Here is a 17,187-nt window from a genome sequence, read left to right on the forward strand (position 1 = left end):
TTAGCTAAGGGTAGAACTGAGATGCCTGATGTATAAGAATTAAAAAAATGAAAATCAGAACAACTGCTTTCACTTAGAATTGCAAAGCTTTTTAGGAGGAGGTAACTCATGTAAATTAGTTCTTCAACTCTGTGTGCTTGTTTTCTCAGCCCCTGATTGAAATTCAAAGAGTAGAAATTTTCCGTGCAGTCAGTTCCCTCACCTCTTCTTGCTTGACCTGTCTTGTGGATCTATCAGAGCCAGAGAGGGCTTGAGACCCCCTGAGCTCTTTGCATTTTCATTCGTGCCTGGCTGGTCATCTCGGATATCTGACATACTTGGCCAGTGTAAAATGAGAAAATGTAATCAAAAAGGTAAACAAGCGATGGAACAAAGCGATGCTCATAATTTTCCAGAAATAACTTTTTTTCCTACTTTATTTTTAACCTTTTACCTTTTCTTCTACAATATGTGGAAAGAATGAGAAACTGCTGTTACCATACACTAATCAGCTAGCCTTGAATCAGAGGCAGATTGCCTACAGACATTTCATGATTTTTTGTATCATCAGCATACTTAGATTATATTCAGTTTCTTTGTACAGTCTCATCAATATCTATTTTGACTTTGATAGTAATTGGGAAACTACAGATTTTTGTTTTGAATATTTTTATTGTATTTGTTTATTGTAATCTAAAGTGCCTAGCTCCTAAGTGTTCCCCCTGTGTCTGCAGATGTGGTATTTATTTACCAAACTCTATCATAATAGTTCTTATTTACGTTGTATTAGAAAAATAGCTGCTTCTGCAGTGAGAGTACTTGAGGTCATGCTGGAGATGCTTTTCCTCATTCAGTGTCCAAAAACCATGTGGCAGTTAGACTTTGCAGTTTGGTAGATGATGAAAAGAAAGTTAATTCATTGCAGTAGAAAACTGAAATTACTATTTTACCTGTTCTCAGAAAACAAATAGTTTGAACTTGTAGATTGTATAAAAGCCTTTCTTAGCCTAGCAAAATGAGTTACCTAGTTTCTTTTTTACAGTTACAGATTTTAAAACATCTGATCATGCAAGACTTTTTTAAAAAAGAAATGAGATGTTGGGTTTTTACATCAGGATATTAACTTTCTTCAGTTTGGAATGTTTTGGTTTTAGTGAAGCTTTTCTATTTAAAGGACAGAAACGTTATCAGTAATGATGCATTGCGATGGAATGGAAACAGATTGGAGCAGATCACTTTTTTTCCAAAGAAAAAAGGTTTTAGATCGGAAAATTTGAAGTCAGCTGAGTAGCAAATAGATTATGTGAAAGAAGTAAGTTTTAAGAATTATATATAGCTATTTAAAGGAGTGATATTGTTGTAAGTGAATGAATAATACGGGAAACTGGTGAGGTTTCAAGATATTGCATATGGGAAAGATACTATTTCTATGTGATGTTACTGATTTTAAATGGAAGCAATGAGCTGTTATTTTGAAATCTTCAGTTGCTGTACTGAATAGAGAATTAATCAATTTTGTTCTTGGTGCTCAAATAAAATTGAGACTACTGCATTTTTAAAAAATAGCCCGGAGTGGCTTATGGTTTTTTGCTTGTACTGAAGTTTGCAGGTCTTTAGGTTTGTCTTGCTGTCTTTTTAGACTCTTCTCCCTTTTTATTTTGTCAGTCTCTTTGAAGTAGTACCAGACCTGTTTTTCTAGTTCTAGTTTTTTTTTTTATCTGCTCCTTTCCAGTAGCCAGAGATTTAGGTGTTTTGAATGAGCACATCAGTGCTCCAGACAGAGATACTGTTTGAAATTATCCATGAACCCAGTGCCTCTGAACATTATTGAGTGACATTTGTTTCTGTTGGTTGTGTCTGCTCCGACTAACTGGTTTCTTTCAGATTGGCAGCTGGGATTACGCTGTGCTAGATGGACAGCCGCATGAACTGGAGCTTGCAGGAAGGCTGGCCTAGGCCTCTGTTTAATATGCCTGGAATGCACGTATTCAGATTGGAGCAACTCTGATGGCCCTGAGGGGGAGTCTCCTCGTTCTTTCACAAACTGTGATTACTTCCCGTTTTACTTTAATGACTGCCATGTAATTGCCATACTAATTTGTCTGGACAAAAATGTTTAATCTTCTTGTTTCTCACAGAAAATTTCTTAATGGAGTTTAGGAGCTGGATTAGTGTTTTGTTTTTAAAGGCATAGTTGCTCCCTTGCACACTTTTCTGTGATGTGAGCAGAAAAAGTAGCACTCGTATGTTGAATCCTAAATAGCTTTAAGAAAAAAAAAAAAAATCCAGTATGCCTCATGGTATCTGTAGTAAGTTTGGATCTGAAAAATAATGAGCAGTTAGACTAGTGCCTTCCACACAGGCAACTGGAGCGCCTTGAGAAGACAGGCAGAAGAAGCTTAACTAAGAAAATAATAAGAGATTTTACAAGATTGATGTGTTTCTTGGAAGGAGGCTACAGGGAGGGAAAAGAAATCTGTGCTTTGTTTATATTTGATGGCTCTCATTTCTACCTTTATGTATCGTGCTCAGTTTTGTTGCACATACCCTAATGTACCGCAGCAGGCAGGGGTTGTGCACTTCTTGCTTCCTAACAAGTGACTGGTGTGCATTAGTAATGTCACCCTCTGCAGGTTGTTGACAGTATTTCTGCCCACACTTCTGCTCTGAAACTATAGACCTATGTTACTTGAACAGAGGTAGTAACATTAGCTGCCTGCAATAGTAATCCTTTACATTCTGCTTAGTTAACAGAGGGTATATAATAAACATTTTGCAGATCATAGAGAACATTTTAACAACCATAGAGAATAGTATGTAACTCTTGATCTTGTAATTTCTTCAGTCTTTCTTCCCTCCTTACTCCCTTCCCTCCCCAGCAGCTCGTTAGGTTTGCAAAGGTATTGTAGGCACGTTTTCCTTACAACAGTACAGTAAAGGAGTCGTTAAATTGATGGAAAAAAACTTGAAATGGTTCACTACAGAAGGGTTGGTTTGTGAAGTTTAAAAAGTAGAAGACTTTCTGTTTTGATGTGATTGCTCATTTTATTTTTAAAACAGTGGATGCAAGTGTGTGAGTTTATGATACTAACACTTGAGTGCTGTATTTTTTCCTGGGTGAAGTGTAGTGCAATATCCCCAGGGCAGGTGTACAGCCAACAAGCATATACCTTGTTTCTGAAAAGTGTTTTGCAATTTTTTGCAATCTTGATCTACCGGGAATTGTTACAAAACAACAGGACATGGTACTACGACGAGCTTCTCTTCTGTAATCTTTAGCTTATTTTCAGCAATTTTATCTAATTGTTATGAATCCTGCTTGTTCTCTGGTTAGTGTTATCTGACTGTAGTCCTTGAGGAATTTAACTAAGAGCCTTACTGTAGCACTGTGAGTAACTATCAGGTCAGAAAAGGTTTTCTGATCACTTGTTATCAAAGCTTGATTTTAATCACCGTCCCTTGGGGAAAGGAGCCAGTCAGTTAGCCCCTGAGCCATTTAGCTTCACTGGCTGAAGGGAAACCTGTCAGATAGTCTGTGTTCTCTGGTGCTGTAAAGCAACATCTGGGTGGAAAGAAAGGGAAAGCAAGTAATCATAATTGCATTTCGCTCAAGCCAATAGAAATCACTGAGGAACATGTGTGTAAACCTTTCTGAATATTGAAAAGTGAGGTAGGAACGGTGGAGAGCCAAAGTAATTATTTTTGCAAGGACTGTTATTTTCTGGATGTAAATGCAGGGTGGAGAGTGGGAGGGTGAACCCAAAACCTTTGCTGTCCCTAATACATATACTGAAGGAGAATATATTACATTGCATGGTGTTACTTCGTCTGGGCTTTCAAATGTTTGGCATTTAACTCCTAGTGATTTGAGAATTACTGAAAATATTTGCATATAGATTTGTAAAGGCAGAGAGTAGCCTTCAATTTTCCAAGTCAGTCCATTAGCTTGTAGTAAGAATGACAGGAGAATAACTGCTGTTGCTGTTCAAACTGCTTTCAAACTGCGGCATGCGTTTTGACATGGCTACGCTGTGGCTGTTGGACTCTTCAGACACTTTGGTGTTTTGTGTCTGAGCATGCATGATGGGAACAACTCTTCACTAGGCTCTTTAAGGGCCTTTAAATCTGTAGTTAAATAGCGTGTGTGTTACCTTTTCCTTCTGTGGGCCTTCCTTTCAAAATCTGGGTTTAAAACTTAGAGACCATTTCATTCTTTCTCTGAGACACTCACTGCACTTCCCCCTTCACCCTCCCACCCTCATATTTAATTTTATAGTTCTTTCAGACATAAACATGAAAAAAAGCAATTTTGACTTAGTTTCTGAGTGTTGCTGCAAAGAAAAGTAACAAACATCTGTTTTTACCTTAACTGCGTCCATATGTTCAACCTCCCCATCACCCCTCCTTCCCCAAAAATTTACAGCCATATTTGGTGGGTACTGCGTACTGTTGAATTAACTTTCTTCGCAGTTAGATTAGAGGGTAGATTCAAAGACTGAAAATGTCTGTGCTAAGCAGTGGCCAAAAGCTACATTATAGCTAAGCCAAGTTTTCATTTGTTTCTCCCTCTTCCTCTTCCAATTTGCTTCCCTATTTCCCCCCCTCTTTCTCTGCGCCTCCTCACACCCCCCAAAAAAGAGATGATCAGGAGATTTTAGGAACAGATTAAGGTGGTAATCAGATAAATTTTAACTTGTGAAATTTGCTTGACACTTTTATGTTTATAAATTAATTAACATTTGAGAAATGGTATTTATCATATAAATATGTGGTTTGTGATGCATATTGTGTGGATTATTGTAAAGGATTAGTTAGCTTGTTTCATTTTATTACTTCTGGTTGTAGCATCTGGAACAATTCTGGCCTTACCAAGTTTTGTTGCTGTAAAGGATTAACAGGAAGAAGGCTGTTTTACTGAGATATTTGAGAAGCAGTGAAACAAAATGTTGAATGATACTATCTTTTATTTTGTGGTATGCAGCATGCTTTCAGAGATAAGAGTGTGTGGTACTAAAGGTATCCTTCAAACAAAGGTTATTCCTTTCCAGTTACATGATGCCTTTAAGAAAAATTATACTAGTTATGCAGATTTCCCATGTATTTTTACCTACAATGATTTACATCCTTATACGCTCTAGGGAGATTCAGCAATGTGAGAATACATAGCCTTCCTCTGCCACCAGGAGAAGCTGGCTGTCTCTTAGTAATACTGACTAATGCTATTAGTAAGTTTTCAAGAAAATGAAATTAGAAGCTGGGCTATAATTTGTTAGAAAGTGAGTTGATGACTTGTTGACTGGTAGTCAATTTATTGTATGCTCTCAGGTGAGTGGTAAGGTTTTTTTCTTCAAAGGAAGTATTAATTATCTCTCTGAGGAAAGGATTGTCTGCTCCTAGCTGATTTTCTTTGACAGGTTGAACAAAACTCTGACTGACATCTGGTGGCTAAAATGCCCTATATTTTTTTTCTCTTGTTATCCAAACTGGAAGGGAAGGCCCCACTATCACAGGTTTCTGCTGGTGGAGGGAGATCTTGCATTTTTCTGTGTAGAAGAGACTGAGAGCTTATCCAAACATGTACTGTTGATATCTGGATTGATTTTGAGTGCAATCAGGATAAAGAAGTAGTCATCTAGGGGTGCTAGTGCAATGTCTTGGTCATAATGAAGAAGTCTTGAAGCCTAAGAAAAAAAATCTTCGCTTTTCTCCTGCTAATTAAAAGGAATGCAAGAAGTTGTTATACTGAAGTCTAGCTGCTGTGTCTGGTTGTAATTGTCCAAGCATTGTTGCCTTGATTTGTACTCAGCAGTTTCACAAATTTCTCTGAAAATGTGAGCGCCCACAGATAACAATATTCATACCTGTGTTCTGTGTATAGTTCTGATGTTTTAGCAAACCTCGTTACCCTTTGTAGCACATGATCAGAATTTTATTTTTCCTTGTTCCACTGGCTAAAAGGGAATGATGTGTCAGTGGGCTATTACTTTCCTGAAAGTGTACGTCTTCGCATTTCTGGGAGGACCAGATGGAACCTAATGAGTCTAAAAAGCTTGTCTGTGCCTGAACTGCAAATCCAAAACTCTAGTTTGGCATCTAGTAGATCATAAGCGTGGACACAGAAACTCTCTGTTAAAAACTGAAAATCGAGTTTGATGAGAGATTTTCTGCAAGAGCCTGAGGGGTATGTGTGTGGTCTGCATAGAGTTTGTGGTTCCTCCCCTAAGAGCAGCTTTGGCAAGATCGTTGTCCGGTTGGTCAGCAGTTTTACCAGTTCCTGCAGAAAGCCAGTTGAGTGAAAATGGGCAGATCAGAGCAATGTCTATTTACTTGCAGGTTGAGTGGATTACTTAATATTTATTTTTAATATCCCAGAGGGATTCGCTTCTGCACAGAGGTTGGGTGGGAGATGAATAGCTGCTCTGCTGCTGCTGTTGTGTGGTCTAGGAGTGCGATAATGTCTGGCATCGTGCAAGCTGAGCAGTGGGAGCATAGCTATGACTCTTCCTGTTTTTATGTTGCTAGATAGCTGTGAGCTTCTCTGAGATTTGGACTGTGGAAAATAGCTTTCAGACCACTGATCTTTCATTGATTGTAGTAATTATAGCATCTAAATTTTGCTCTAAGTCAGTATATGTTCTTGTTACAGTGATTGTATTTAAAGTGCTCTGCATTAATATATCATATCTGGAATTTAATTTTTCCTTTCTTAGTACTGACCCTGTAGATGGGAGTATAGTTTATAGAGGTAGCATCCTGTAATGGGAGTGGGAATTAAAGGACATGCCAAATTTCATGAGTAAGACAAAACTCTGACTCACTTTAAATGCTGAATATGGGCTATGTGGAAGTGGATGCTTCTATATTGACTGTAGGACAAAATAAAAGGAAGTTTACAAGTCTGAAGCTTATTATTTCTTCCTCTTATTCGTTATATTTTTAATTTTATCTAGAAGACATACATGAAATTGCACCTCAAGAATATTTTACTCATTTTGGATGATAATTAGGAAATATATTTGATAGGAAGTAATTGGGAGAGCCTATAGACTCTGTAGTAAAATTTTAACATGCATGGAATAACTTGAATCCAGGGTTGTCCAAGCACTGGCCCTCTATGTTCTTCTGGTCTGCTCTCAGTGCAAAAAACGAATTCCTATCTGCTGTTAAAAATATCCCAATCAACCTGCAAGTAAATGTAAGTTAATCCTTTTAATCTGGATATTTTGAGACAAGCAGTTTCTCATGGAAACAGTAGAGTTATAGACCAGTGTGATGGTCTTATTTTGCCTCATCTCTTGCGGGATCTCAAATTCTGTGCCCTTGAAGTCTCTAGCCACCAGACCCAGCCTCAAATTTTGATGTAGCATCTATAGTCACTGGGAAGGGGAGTATGATGGGCTTATTGAGCTTTGCTGTTTCATGAACCTGATACTGCTATTGCTCAAGAAGTTCTCATTGAATCTCCTCATTTGCATGTCAAATTATGGCCAGGTTTTTGATACAGTTGCTTATTGAGCAGTTACAATACCGTAGGACTGCTTGAAGATTAAGGTGCTTCCCAGTGTGGGGAAGAGTGTTAGACCCTCCATAGAGTCACTAAAACTCTTATTCTGGTGAGTTAGGTATTTCAAAAACCCTTCCAAATGTAGTAAGATCAAGTGTTTTGGATGACATGTTTCCCGTCTTCCTTATTTTGATGATCTTAAAGCCTCAAGTGCATTCCACTTTCGGTTTTGTTCTTTCTTTAGCAGGACTGTGTTAAGTGTACCAGTAATAATCTTTATTATTTTCTAAAAATAATTGTTTTTAAGAATAAAATCAGCATGTTCACCATTTTCTCAAGACCACCTTTTTCTTGAAAACTCTAATGGGTAGTAAAATAGCACATGCCACATAAGCATGAGGACCCTCAAGGCATACTGAAATTGTTGAACCACAGAAAGAAGAATCTCAGAGAAAGCAAGCATAATATACTAAAAGCTAAAGAAGTGTGGAGTGATTTTGTCTTTTAGCGTTTAAGCGCTCCACTTGAAACCCTTTATAGAGACCTCATTTTCAGGAGACTTCCATTGAAAATAGGACTTGCTGATGCCTCAGGTACTCAACATCACTAGATGCTTTTTGAGAGTGTAGGGCTCAAAGCACTGTCGAATTAACATACAACAAAGAAATCAAAATATTTGTGTGTATGCAAACTGTTAGATCGCAGTGAATGCAAGGTAATTGGACTTAGTTTAGCTCACAGTAAAAGATTCAACCTAAACTGAATTACTTCAGATTTTCTATAGGATTAATGTGATCCCAGGAATAGTACATGGCCTTGGCTGATAAGAGATAACTTGTTAAGTTTTGGTTGTTTGATTTTGTATTTGAGTCACTAGGCCCATAACTAGTTGAACATGTATAGGCAAGAAGTGTAAGTTCATATTTACATAATAAAGCTCATACTTACCTGATTTCAGAATAATTACCTTTAAGACATCACTAAGCGTGAGATTGCGTTTTCATATAGCACCTATGAAGAAAATGCTAAAGTATGTTGCTGAAGATTTAGAGAAACCTTAAAAAAATGGTGCTGCATCTTCAAGTTTTCCTTCAATTCTATTTAAAATTAGTCTTTTTATCGGTAGTTTAATACATCCTAAAATTGTTTCGTTTCTCTGAATAAAGATAAAATTCCAAAAAAGCTCAATGTAGTTTTCATTGCAGTTATTGCTAAGAAACTGGGAAACAGAGTTTAAAGAAAAAATAAACACTTTCTCAGTACCTATAGAAACTTTTTTAAAAATAGCTTTTGTTTTTAAGTTATGATGCAAACAGGATAAGCCAGTGTTAGAAAGGAAAAATGGAGCCAATAAAGAGGGTTTCTGATTATAATAGCTGGTTTCTGTTTAATATCATTGAGCCGGATGAGGTTTTGCAGAGGTTCTCATGGAAATAGCATCCACAGTACTAAAATGATTACCTCATTCTTAGTACCAGTGCCAAGCACTTAGCCCCACAGTGAACACACGGGGTTGATTTTCAACATGAAACAAGCCAGAAGTGTGGAATGACATTTTCAGGTGACAGTTATGGTTCTATTGCCTGTAATTAGCACCTCTTAACATGCAAACCTGCCTGTGCCCTTTCCAGGCTGTTGAAGCTCAGATACGAAGTTTTGGACAGACCCCTTCCCAACTGCTCATAGAACCGCATCCTCCAAGAAGTTCTGCCATGCAGGTTGTAAGTACCACGTTAACTCTTTGTGACCGACCATTTTGCTCACTTCCTTTGCTTTTTTCAAGTTGCTGTGCTTGCTACTTTGCTTTTCTTTTTTGTGGTCATGGAATTGGGTTATTAAAAATAGCAGATGAGTTATGAGTTTGTGAGTCTTTTAGTGTATGCACTCCTTAACTGTTACTTTATTTATTGCTAAAAGGATTGTTTTGATTCCTAGTACAGCCATTTTTTGTCAGTATAATCTAAGAACACTTCATCAGTTTATTTTGTTAATACCATACCTGTACAGGTGAGAGCCAGTCGTCGTGGAGACAATTTAGATAATCTTTGGCAGACTCCCTGAGAGGCATGGATTTAGGAGGTGGAACTTCCTTGTCTTTTCCCCCAGGCATAGATTTTCCCCTGCAACCAGGGTTACTAGGAATTCATGAGCTGAAACTTGCATAGCAAAGAATGTGACTAAATGTGTTTTGCAGTAAAGCTAGGGTGATAAAATCCAGGCAGTGAGCATTAACATGCTTTCCCTTTTACCTCTACTTGTGTCTAATATAATTTTATTATACAAACTATTATTTTATTACTGATTACTTTCCATATCACGTTGTGTGCAGTCTCGAGTCTAAAATATCATTTGTGTTGTCACAGATCCAGAGCTAAGTATGTTAAGTGATACTGTGACAAGTGGAGCAAATGGTTTGCTAATTCACAACTTTTTCAAAACGTTACATTCCCTTGCTGCTAAGACAGGCATTTTATAATGAAATACAGAAAAGGAGATTTTCTTCTTGTTTATTCTGTAAACTGTATGTCCTACTCTGATGGACTAGGGTTATTAGATTAAAAACCTATCTGAAAAGCAAGAACCTTTAGAGAAGATCCACAAAACCCTGAAAGTTTTGCGACGTAACTTCCAAAGCAGGTGCGATGGAAGTCTAAGAAATGTAAGCTTTCTTGTCAAATTGAGCTGCTTGCCTGTGTCAAACGTAAACGTGCCATGTGGGGTACCTGAGGCTGGCCCCGCCGGCCCCCGCTCTCCCGGCAGCCTTACGCCTCGCCGAGTGTGCTGTAGGCAGCCGCCCGCTCTGGAGTCCCGCGCGCTGGGGGCCCGTGGTCGACCGCGCTGCTCCGGGCTGGGCTGCCTCGCACCTAGCGTCCCAGCGCGGGGGAGAGGCGGCAGCCCGCTGCGGGGGGCTGCCGCGTGCCGGCCGGCACAGGAGCCCTGCGAAGAGGGACGCGCGGGAGCCCAGGCGCCCTCGCCACGCCGCGCTGCACGCCGCGCTGCACGCCGCGCTGCACGCCGCGCTGCACGCCGCGCGTCCCCCTCGGCTCTTGCCCCTGACTTACAGCGACTGGCTTCAGGAAAGGGAGAGGCGTGAGGAGCTGGTCGTCAGCGTGTTTGTGAGATCCGTTGTTGTATAAATACATTTGACGCCACTAGGCAGTTTGTGTGGTTTTTATCATAATATTTTTCATGATAGTGAATTAGTAAATATTGAGTATGTAATGGAAGCGATTAAGCTCTGTGATGTTAACTGTTTGTAGCTCCTGGGGTTTTTTGGGCTGATGGGCGCACACACAAACAAAACCTTGGCCCTCCACTTATTTTGACCACTTTTGCAGTTATTAGTGCATAAAAATTTTTATAGTGCAGTATTTTAAGCTTTTTAGAAGTAGTTTTCGGCTTTCCTGGAGCTGAAATACAGCAGGGGTATTTCCTCCGTCGCCAGTCTGAATGCTTTTTAGTTGCGCTATTTACTAAGTTTTTTGTTTTCATGTGTGTGCGCGTGTACACATGAGTACAACCAAATTGAAAGCTACCACGTGCTGTGTTAAGTGCACAAGCCATAATATACACCAGGTGTAGTAATTAGCAGTCACACGAAGGCTGCCTATTTGTCTGGTTTTGCTGCTGTTGCTGTATCCCCCTGTGTTTTCCACCATCAGATAGCTGGATTTAATTGAGGCCACATCAGATGAGGCATTACTGACACCTTTAATTGAATGAGCATCCAGGGAGGATTAACTCATAATATTGATTGGCTTTTAGCCACTTGCTCAGAAGGGTGTCTGGGTAGCTTATTAGTTGCTTTTATTTACACCTTTATGCAAAGACTGTAAATAGGAATTCATAGAGCAATATGTTTTTTTAAGTACTCTTAATAACTTTTTAAAAAGGAGTGATAATAAAAATGCAAATGTATTTAATTTTTTTATTAGTTCTGTATAAATATATATTAAATGTATGCACTTACATACACATATATGTAGTGAAATATTGCAGGTGGAAAATAGCCAAGAACACTTCATTAGTGTTCTAATTCAGTTATTAGAAAAATACAAATACTAGAGGACTGGTGGCTAACAGTAACTAGGATGATTGTAATTCTGCATCTTAATGGATTTCTCTACTGCACAGCACAGTCACAAACTCATTAAATTCTGCTTCTCCTTCATGCATTTGACATCCAGATCTAAGATCCTCAATATTTTGTTTCAATATTTGCAACGTTATTAGAGATCTTACCTTAAAAGCTATTACTCTACTTACTAAATTTAAAAAATAAAACCTAAAAATACTGTGTTGAAAATGAGAGTCTGGATTCATTCCTTCCCTTACATATTTCAAAAAACAGTTTAGGATAGTGTCTGTGATCCAGTCCACTTTATATTCTTTACAACTGCGTTTAATTATATTTGTCCTTTGAAACACATTTCAGTGAAGTCTTCAGCTTTGCATTCATAAATCTTATTTTTGTACATCAGAAATTTATACAGAACATATATCTAGTGTATGTGTGTATCTGTTTATTTTAATGTGCTTTTATGTTCTCATCTGGCTTGTAAAGAATTGTAGTCTGCCAATTTAATGCAACTTGAGACAATCTCTGGGAGCAGGAATTTCTTTTGCTCACTTTTTTTTTTCAGTTCCCTCCTCTTTTGGCATTACTTTCCTTTACACACTATCTCTGCAGATATGAAGGAGAATTCTTTTGGCAGAGACAGGCAATTGGAAACTTTTAGTGTAATCTGCAGTGATCTGCAGCAAAGTTTGAATATAGACACCCCCTGGTCAGCAAGGCTCTCAACTTACTTGTGTACATGAAGGAGGTCTCCCTGAAATTGTTTCCACTAGTCTGTCTACTATTACTGCATTTGCTTTCACTACAGCTGCTATTGGAGCACGTGTATTTTAATCCAATCTTCCTTCTCTTGTCCTGTCCTGTCTTTTCCCCATGTTTTCTCTTCCCGTGTATTTTGGTTCTTGTTGTGTGCACTCAACAGTATCTCCTCCTGCAGAGCCCATTGATGTTCACAGACCAAGCTCAACAGGATGTTATAATGGTTCTCAAGTTCCCATCCAACTCCCCGGTTACTCATGTAGCTGCCAACACCCAGCCTGGCCTGGCCACTCCTGCGGTGATCACAGTTACTGCAAACAGGCTATTTGCTGTAAACAAGTGGCATAATCTTCCTGGTAAGTAAATTCCAGTAAATAGCATAAGAAATCACTGCCACCAAGTAGTATTTCCATTGTCTGTTCAAAATCTGCTGTAGAAATGGTTTAAATTTTAAGTATGAGGTCCAGTTCTTTGGCACAGCATGCTTATGGTTTCTCCATAAGGTCACTCGAACAATTGTGTGGTGAGGTGTGTAGTACACAAGTAACAACAAGCTCTTCAGAAAGATAACTCTTTGCAGGCATCAAGCAATATGCAAGAAGACAAAAACAATATATCGCTATTATATTATAATAAACGGTCACACTTGTCCTCTTGAATTTGTTTTCCAATCAGATGTCCAGATGATGGAAGCCTGAAGGGCATCATGTCTCAGGCAGGTTTTAAAACACGCACAACTTGCCTGAAATCTGTTCTGCTAGCTTTTTCTTGTTGATTATGAAAACTATGACCTAATCTTAAAGCCATTCAATCTGTATTAGAAGATAAAAATACATGGGAAGTCCGTATCTTCTAAGTTAAACATCTCAAAGTTATTAGGTGCTCATATATTTGCCAGTATGAAGGGAAAACAACGTATTCATATTCATAGCAAACAATCAAATTAATTATCTTTAAAAAATGTGTTGGACTTGAAAGTATAGCCACTCTGTTTTCAATTCCAATATCCTCTAATCCTTGAGGGGACTCATCCTCCTTGCCTAACTATGACAGCCTCAAGCCTTGAGCTCTGAAAGGTAGTTTATTTCTTGTGCTCTGCAGTAAATTCCTATCTGGTCAAAGGCTTTTCAACAAAGGGGAAAAAGGGCTTCTACTTAAATAACTTAAATAGAAGATATTTGCACCAGAGTGGTGCTTGCATCTCTGAAATTCTTGCCAAGAAATTTGTACCCATGGCCCTCGATTACATTTTAAAAAAAGCCAGATGACTCCCACACTTTTTTGCTAACTCTTACAAATTACCTCTCAACATTGTGCAAATAGAAACATTTATGTGTCCCTGCCCCCAACAAGAAATGCTTAAAAAAAGAGATGGGAAGGAAGTGAGGAGGAGAGGCTTGTCTAGTTAACAAGTCTTGAGCAAAAACTATTGATGATGCTCTTGTCATTTGTTTGGAAGGAGGAGGATAACATCCTCTTATACCTTAGATATGTGACCTTGTGCAGATAGGCCTCAGACTTAAAAAAAAAAATAAAAAAAATAAAATTAAAAAAAAAAAGGAGTCATGGGAAGAGAAGTCTTAAAGTGGTAGGAATTGATTTTGGTTTCCTCATGAGGCTGCTGGCTGATGATTTGTGAGCAAGCCACCAGTTGGTATGAATAGTAACCTTCATGTTTTGTTCTTTTTTTCTCACCTCTGAAAGGCAAAACAATAAGCTGAACTTTTGCATCACTATTTTTTAATTTAGAACCATTTAACAGTTGTTCTGCATTTGCAAAGAGCTCATTAAAACCTATACTTCAAAACAAACAAACAAAGCTCAACCAAACCCTAAAACCCTCCCTCCACACCTCTTCAAGAGCAAACTGATCATAGCTGCTGGCTGTTAATGGAATACTGCACTTAAGAAATCTGGATCTGGATTCCTGAAAGTAGCCTGCATTATTGTTGCTTTCAAATATTATACCAAAATTGAGATTTGCTGGAGTTAGAGGGCAGCTATCATTACTACTCTGCAACCTGCTGTGGGTTTACCATTGTCTTTACTAATGAGGCGTCATGATAAGAAAGTTAAGTTGCCAAGTGACCAGTTGTCACTGATGTGTAATTAAAAATCCCATTCCTGCTTTTGTGTGTGTGTGTTCGGTGGCTTTACTGAGAGCTAATGGCACTGGTACCCAACAGAGTACCTCTGTTTTGGCATAGGGACTTCATAATGTTTTGTTACACATTAGTGTTTCCTTACAGCAGAACTCTTAGTTCTGTATTACTCCTGCAACTGTGCAATTTCTATTGAGCTATGCTTTGGAGGGTAGTTGTAGAAATCAGAGGAGTAAGTATTTAGCCATTATTTTTAGTTCCACTTCCAAGAATGCCTAGTGGGCTTTGTGGTTTTTTTGTTTGTTTGCTTGGGTTTCTTGTTTGTTTGTTTTTAGTGAAGCTGTGAAAAAAGGCTCTTTTAACACTGAAGGAAAATTCAAGAGGTAAACATTTCACTAGTATGCCAGGTGCTCAGATGAAATATGGGTCTGCAGAATTATATATTAACTTTAATCCAAACGTGCAAATAAATGAATTTTGGTGATGGATGAAACATTAAATACTGCATGACTAGGAGATTTCCCTGTCTCCATCATAAACTGACATTTTTTTTTTTTAAAGTCCTTTGTGCTTCACTTGTTCAAAGCAGTGCTTTAAAAAGTAAAGGGGAAAACAGTATTTGCTACAGTCAGCAGATGGTTGTCACATTTTGTTTTCAGTGCTCTTTACCACTTAATTTTGTTTTGTTGCGACAGGAGAGGTTGCCAGTAAAGCATCTGCTAGAGCTTATGGCCCAGGACTGGAGCTGCTGCTGATGGCATACATTCAGAATAGCACTAATCTAAAATAAATGTTTAATAAGCAGCCTGTGAAAACACCTGGATTTTTTTTTTTTTTAATTCAGTTGATGCAGAAGAATCTTGGATGATTATAAAGCTGGACATAGCTTTGATTTATACAATTTATCTGGCTCCAGGTATTAAAAAATGGCAGAGTTTTAAAATCTTCTTTCCTGAATTCCAGCTCATCAAGGTGCTGTACAAGACCAGCCGTACCAGCTGCCAGTGGAAATCGATCCTCTCATAGGTCTGTCACTTCCTTCTCTCTTTGCGATTCATTAAGCTCTGTATGGTGGCCCTGAAGTGTAGATTACGGTTGTTTTTCACTTGCTGGTTGCTGGGAATGGAATTTTCCTGATAAACCATTTGCATGCAAATTGGAATGCAATGAGCTGTGGCTATGCTGGTATTTCATCAACTCCCCCTCGTTGGTTTGCCTAATTTGAACAGGCCTAGGACGCGTGTCAGTGAAAATTAATATGGATGCTGTAATAATGTGTGATTGAGAATGTGCATGAAGTACTGTCAGGATAATATTGGATCTTTTCATCACTCAGACTTGTTGATGAGCAGGAGCGAGGCACGTTATGATGAATTGGTGTGCTGGTAATGTGATGGAGCTCCTTTGCTGAGGAAATTTTCATAATAACAGTGGGGTTCTTAACTGCACTGTGTTGTGAAAAATAAAACCATGGTGCCAGGGTTTCATCATTAAAGGAGATCAATCCTTTCTTCAGAGACCTGCTGTTCAGGCTGAGGGGATTAATGTGTAATTGCAAAGCAGTTTCAGAGCTGAAATATATTGCCCACTCAGTTTTAGTATTAAGATATTAGTATTCATTTTTCAAGGGTATTGCATCTTTTGATCACCATCACTAGTTACATTTGTATATGTTTTTCTTTTATTAAAAAGGGTGGAGGATGTCTCACTTTTATTTAACGACTCAGTGTAACAGATTCAATTTATGACTTTTTATTATGGAGGTTTATTAGTTTATATAGAGCTGATTTTTCTATTAGCATGATAGAGTTTGGTCAGTTGTTTCATTATAGACACATATTTTGGGGAGTGTAAAGGTTGGCTGTAATTTAGGAATGCATAATATGGCAAGTGGAACCCTAAACGCGGCAAAAAAAGAAAAAACTAAAACAACCCAAGCCCAAACTGCAAACACGTCTGGCAATTCACAGGAGGCAAAAAGAGGGGAAAAAGCGAACAAAAAGTGAAGTGACCCACTGTGCAAGTATGGAAAAATCAGAGCAAGAATGAACTTGTCCAGATAGGGTGGAATGACAGATCTGTCAGCCAGCAAGAATTAAATTTCAAAGCTAATAGGCACATCACAACAGGAACTGTATAGTAACTGTCTATAGATATAGACTGTTGCTGTGTAGCCATTTTGCTAGGTAAACGCTGTTATAATTAAATCAGGAATTGTATGAGCACGTTAAACAATTTTGTAGAGCTGGTAAATTATTTTTCCAAAGTTTTTGGAATCAGCTCTCAGCTCTCTCTGAATAATACAAAACCTGCACTTGATAGAGAGGAGGACATAAGCTGTAACTCTCCTTTCCTTCCTGAAATGCACTTTGTCCAAACATTTGATCAGAAAATATGTATTCTACTTTAAAGCCAAGCAATCTTAAAAATGTAAATAAATATTACAGCAAAAAAAAAAAAAAAAAAAAAATCACAATGGGCCTGTCTGACCATGTTTCCTACACATTGTGAAAAATATTATGAAAGAAGTATAATTTTTATTTTCATTTGTATTTTTAATAATTTCCAGAGTTATCATTCCATTTACAGGCATAGCATTAACTTAAAAAATACTTTGATGTTTTGTTCAGTATAAATACCTTTAAAATGAATGTTCACAGTTCTGAAAAATGGTTTAATATTCTTTTCATACAGTAGATCTCAGATCAGCCTTGTGATTACATTGGGCATAGTTTAAAAGGTTTAAATGTTTCTCTGTCACTATT

General features: G+C 38.1%; 1 protein-coding gene across 2 annotated transcripts in view; it reads left to right on the plus strand.

The window, feature by feature from the left end:
- The window catches only part of LRBA (LPS responsive beige-like anchor protein), a 402,463-nt gene that overhangs the window by 351,891 nt on the left and 33,385 nt on the right, over positions 1-17,187 (plus strand). The window contains exons 49-51 of one of the 2 annotated variants that reach the window (XM_062573872.1): positions 9,115-9,204; positions 12,484-12,676; positions 15,386-15,448. In XM_062573872.1, the coding sequence (XP_062429856.1) occupies positions 9,115-9,204; positions 12,484-12,676; positions 15,386-15,448 (346 nt within the window). The remainder of the gene's footprint in view (positions 1-9,114; positions 9,205-12,483; positions 12,677-15,385; positions 15,449-17,187) is intronic. The other variant, XM_062573871.1, reaches the window with a different exon arrangement.

This window comes from Rhea pennata, chromosome 4 (assembly GCF_028389875.1).
Source record: "Rhea pennata isolate bPtePen1 chromosome 4, bPtePen1.pri, whole genome shotgun sequence".
NCBI classification, from domain to species: Eukaryota; Metazoa; Chordata; class Aves; order Rheiformes; family Rheidae; genus Rhea; species Rhea pennata.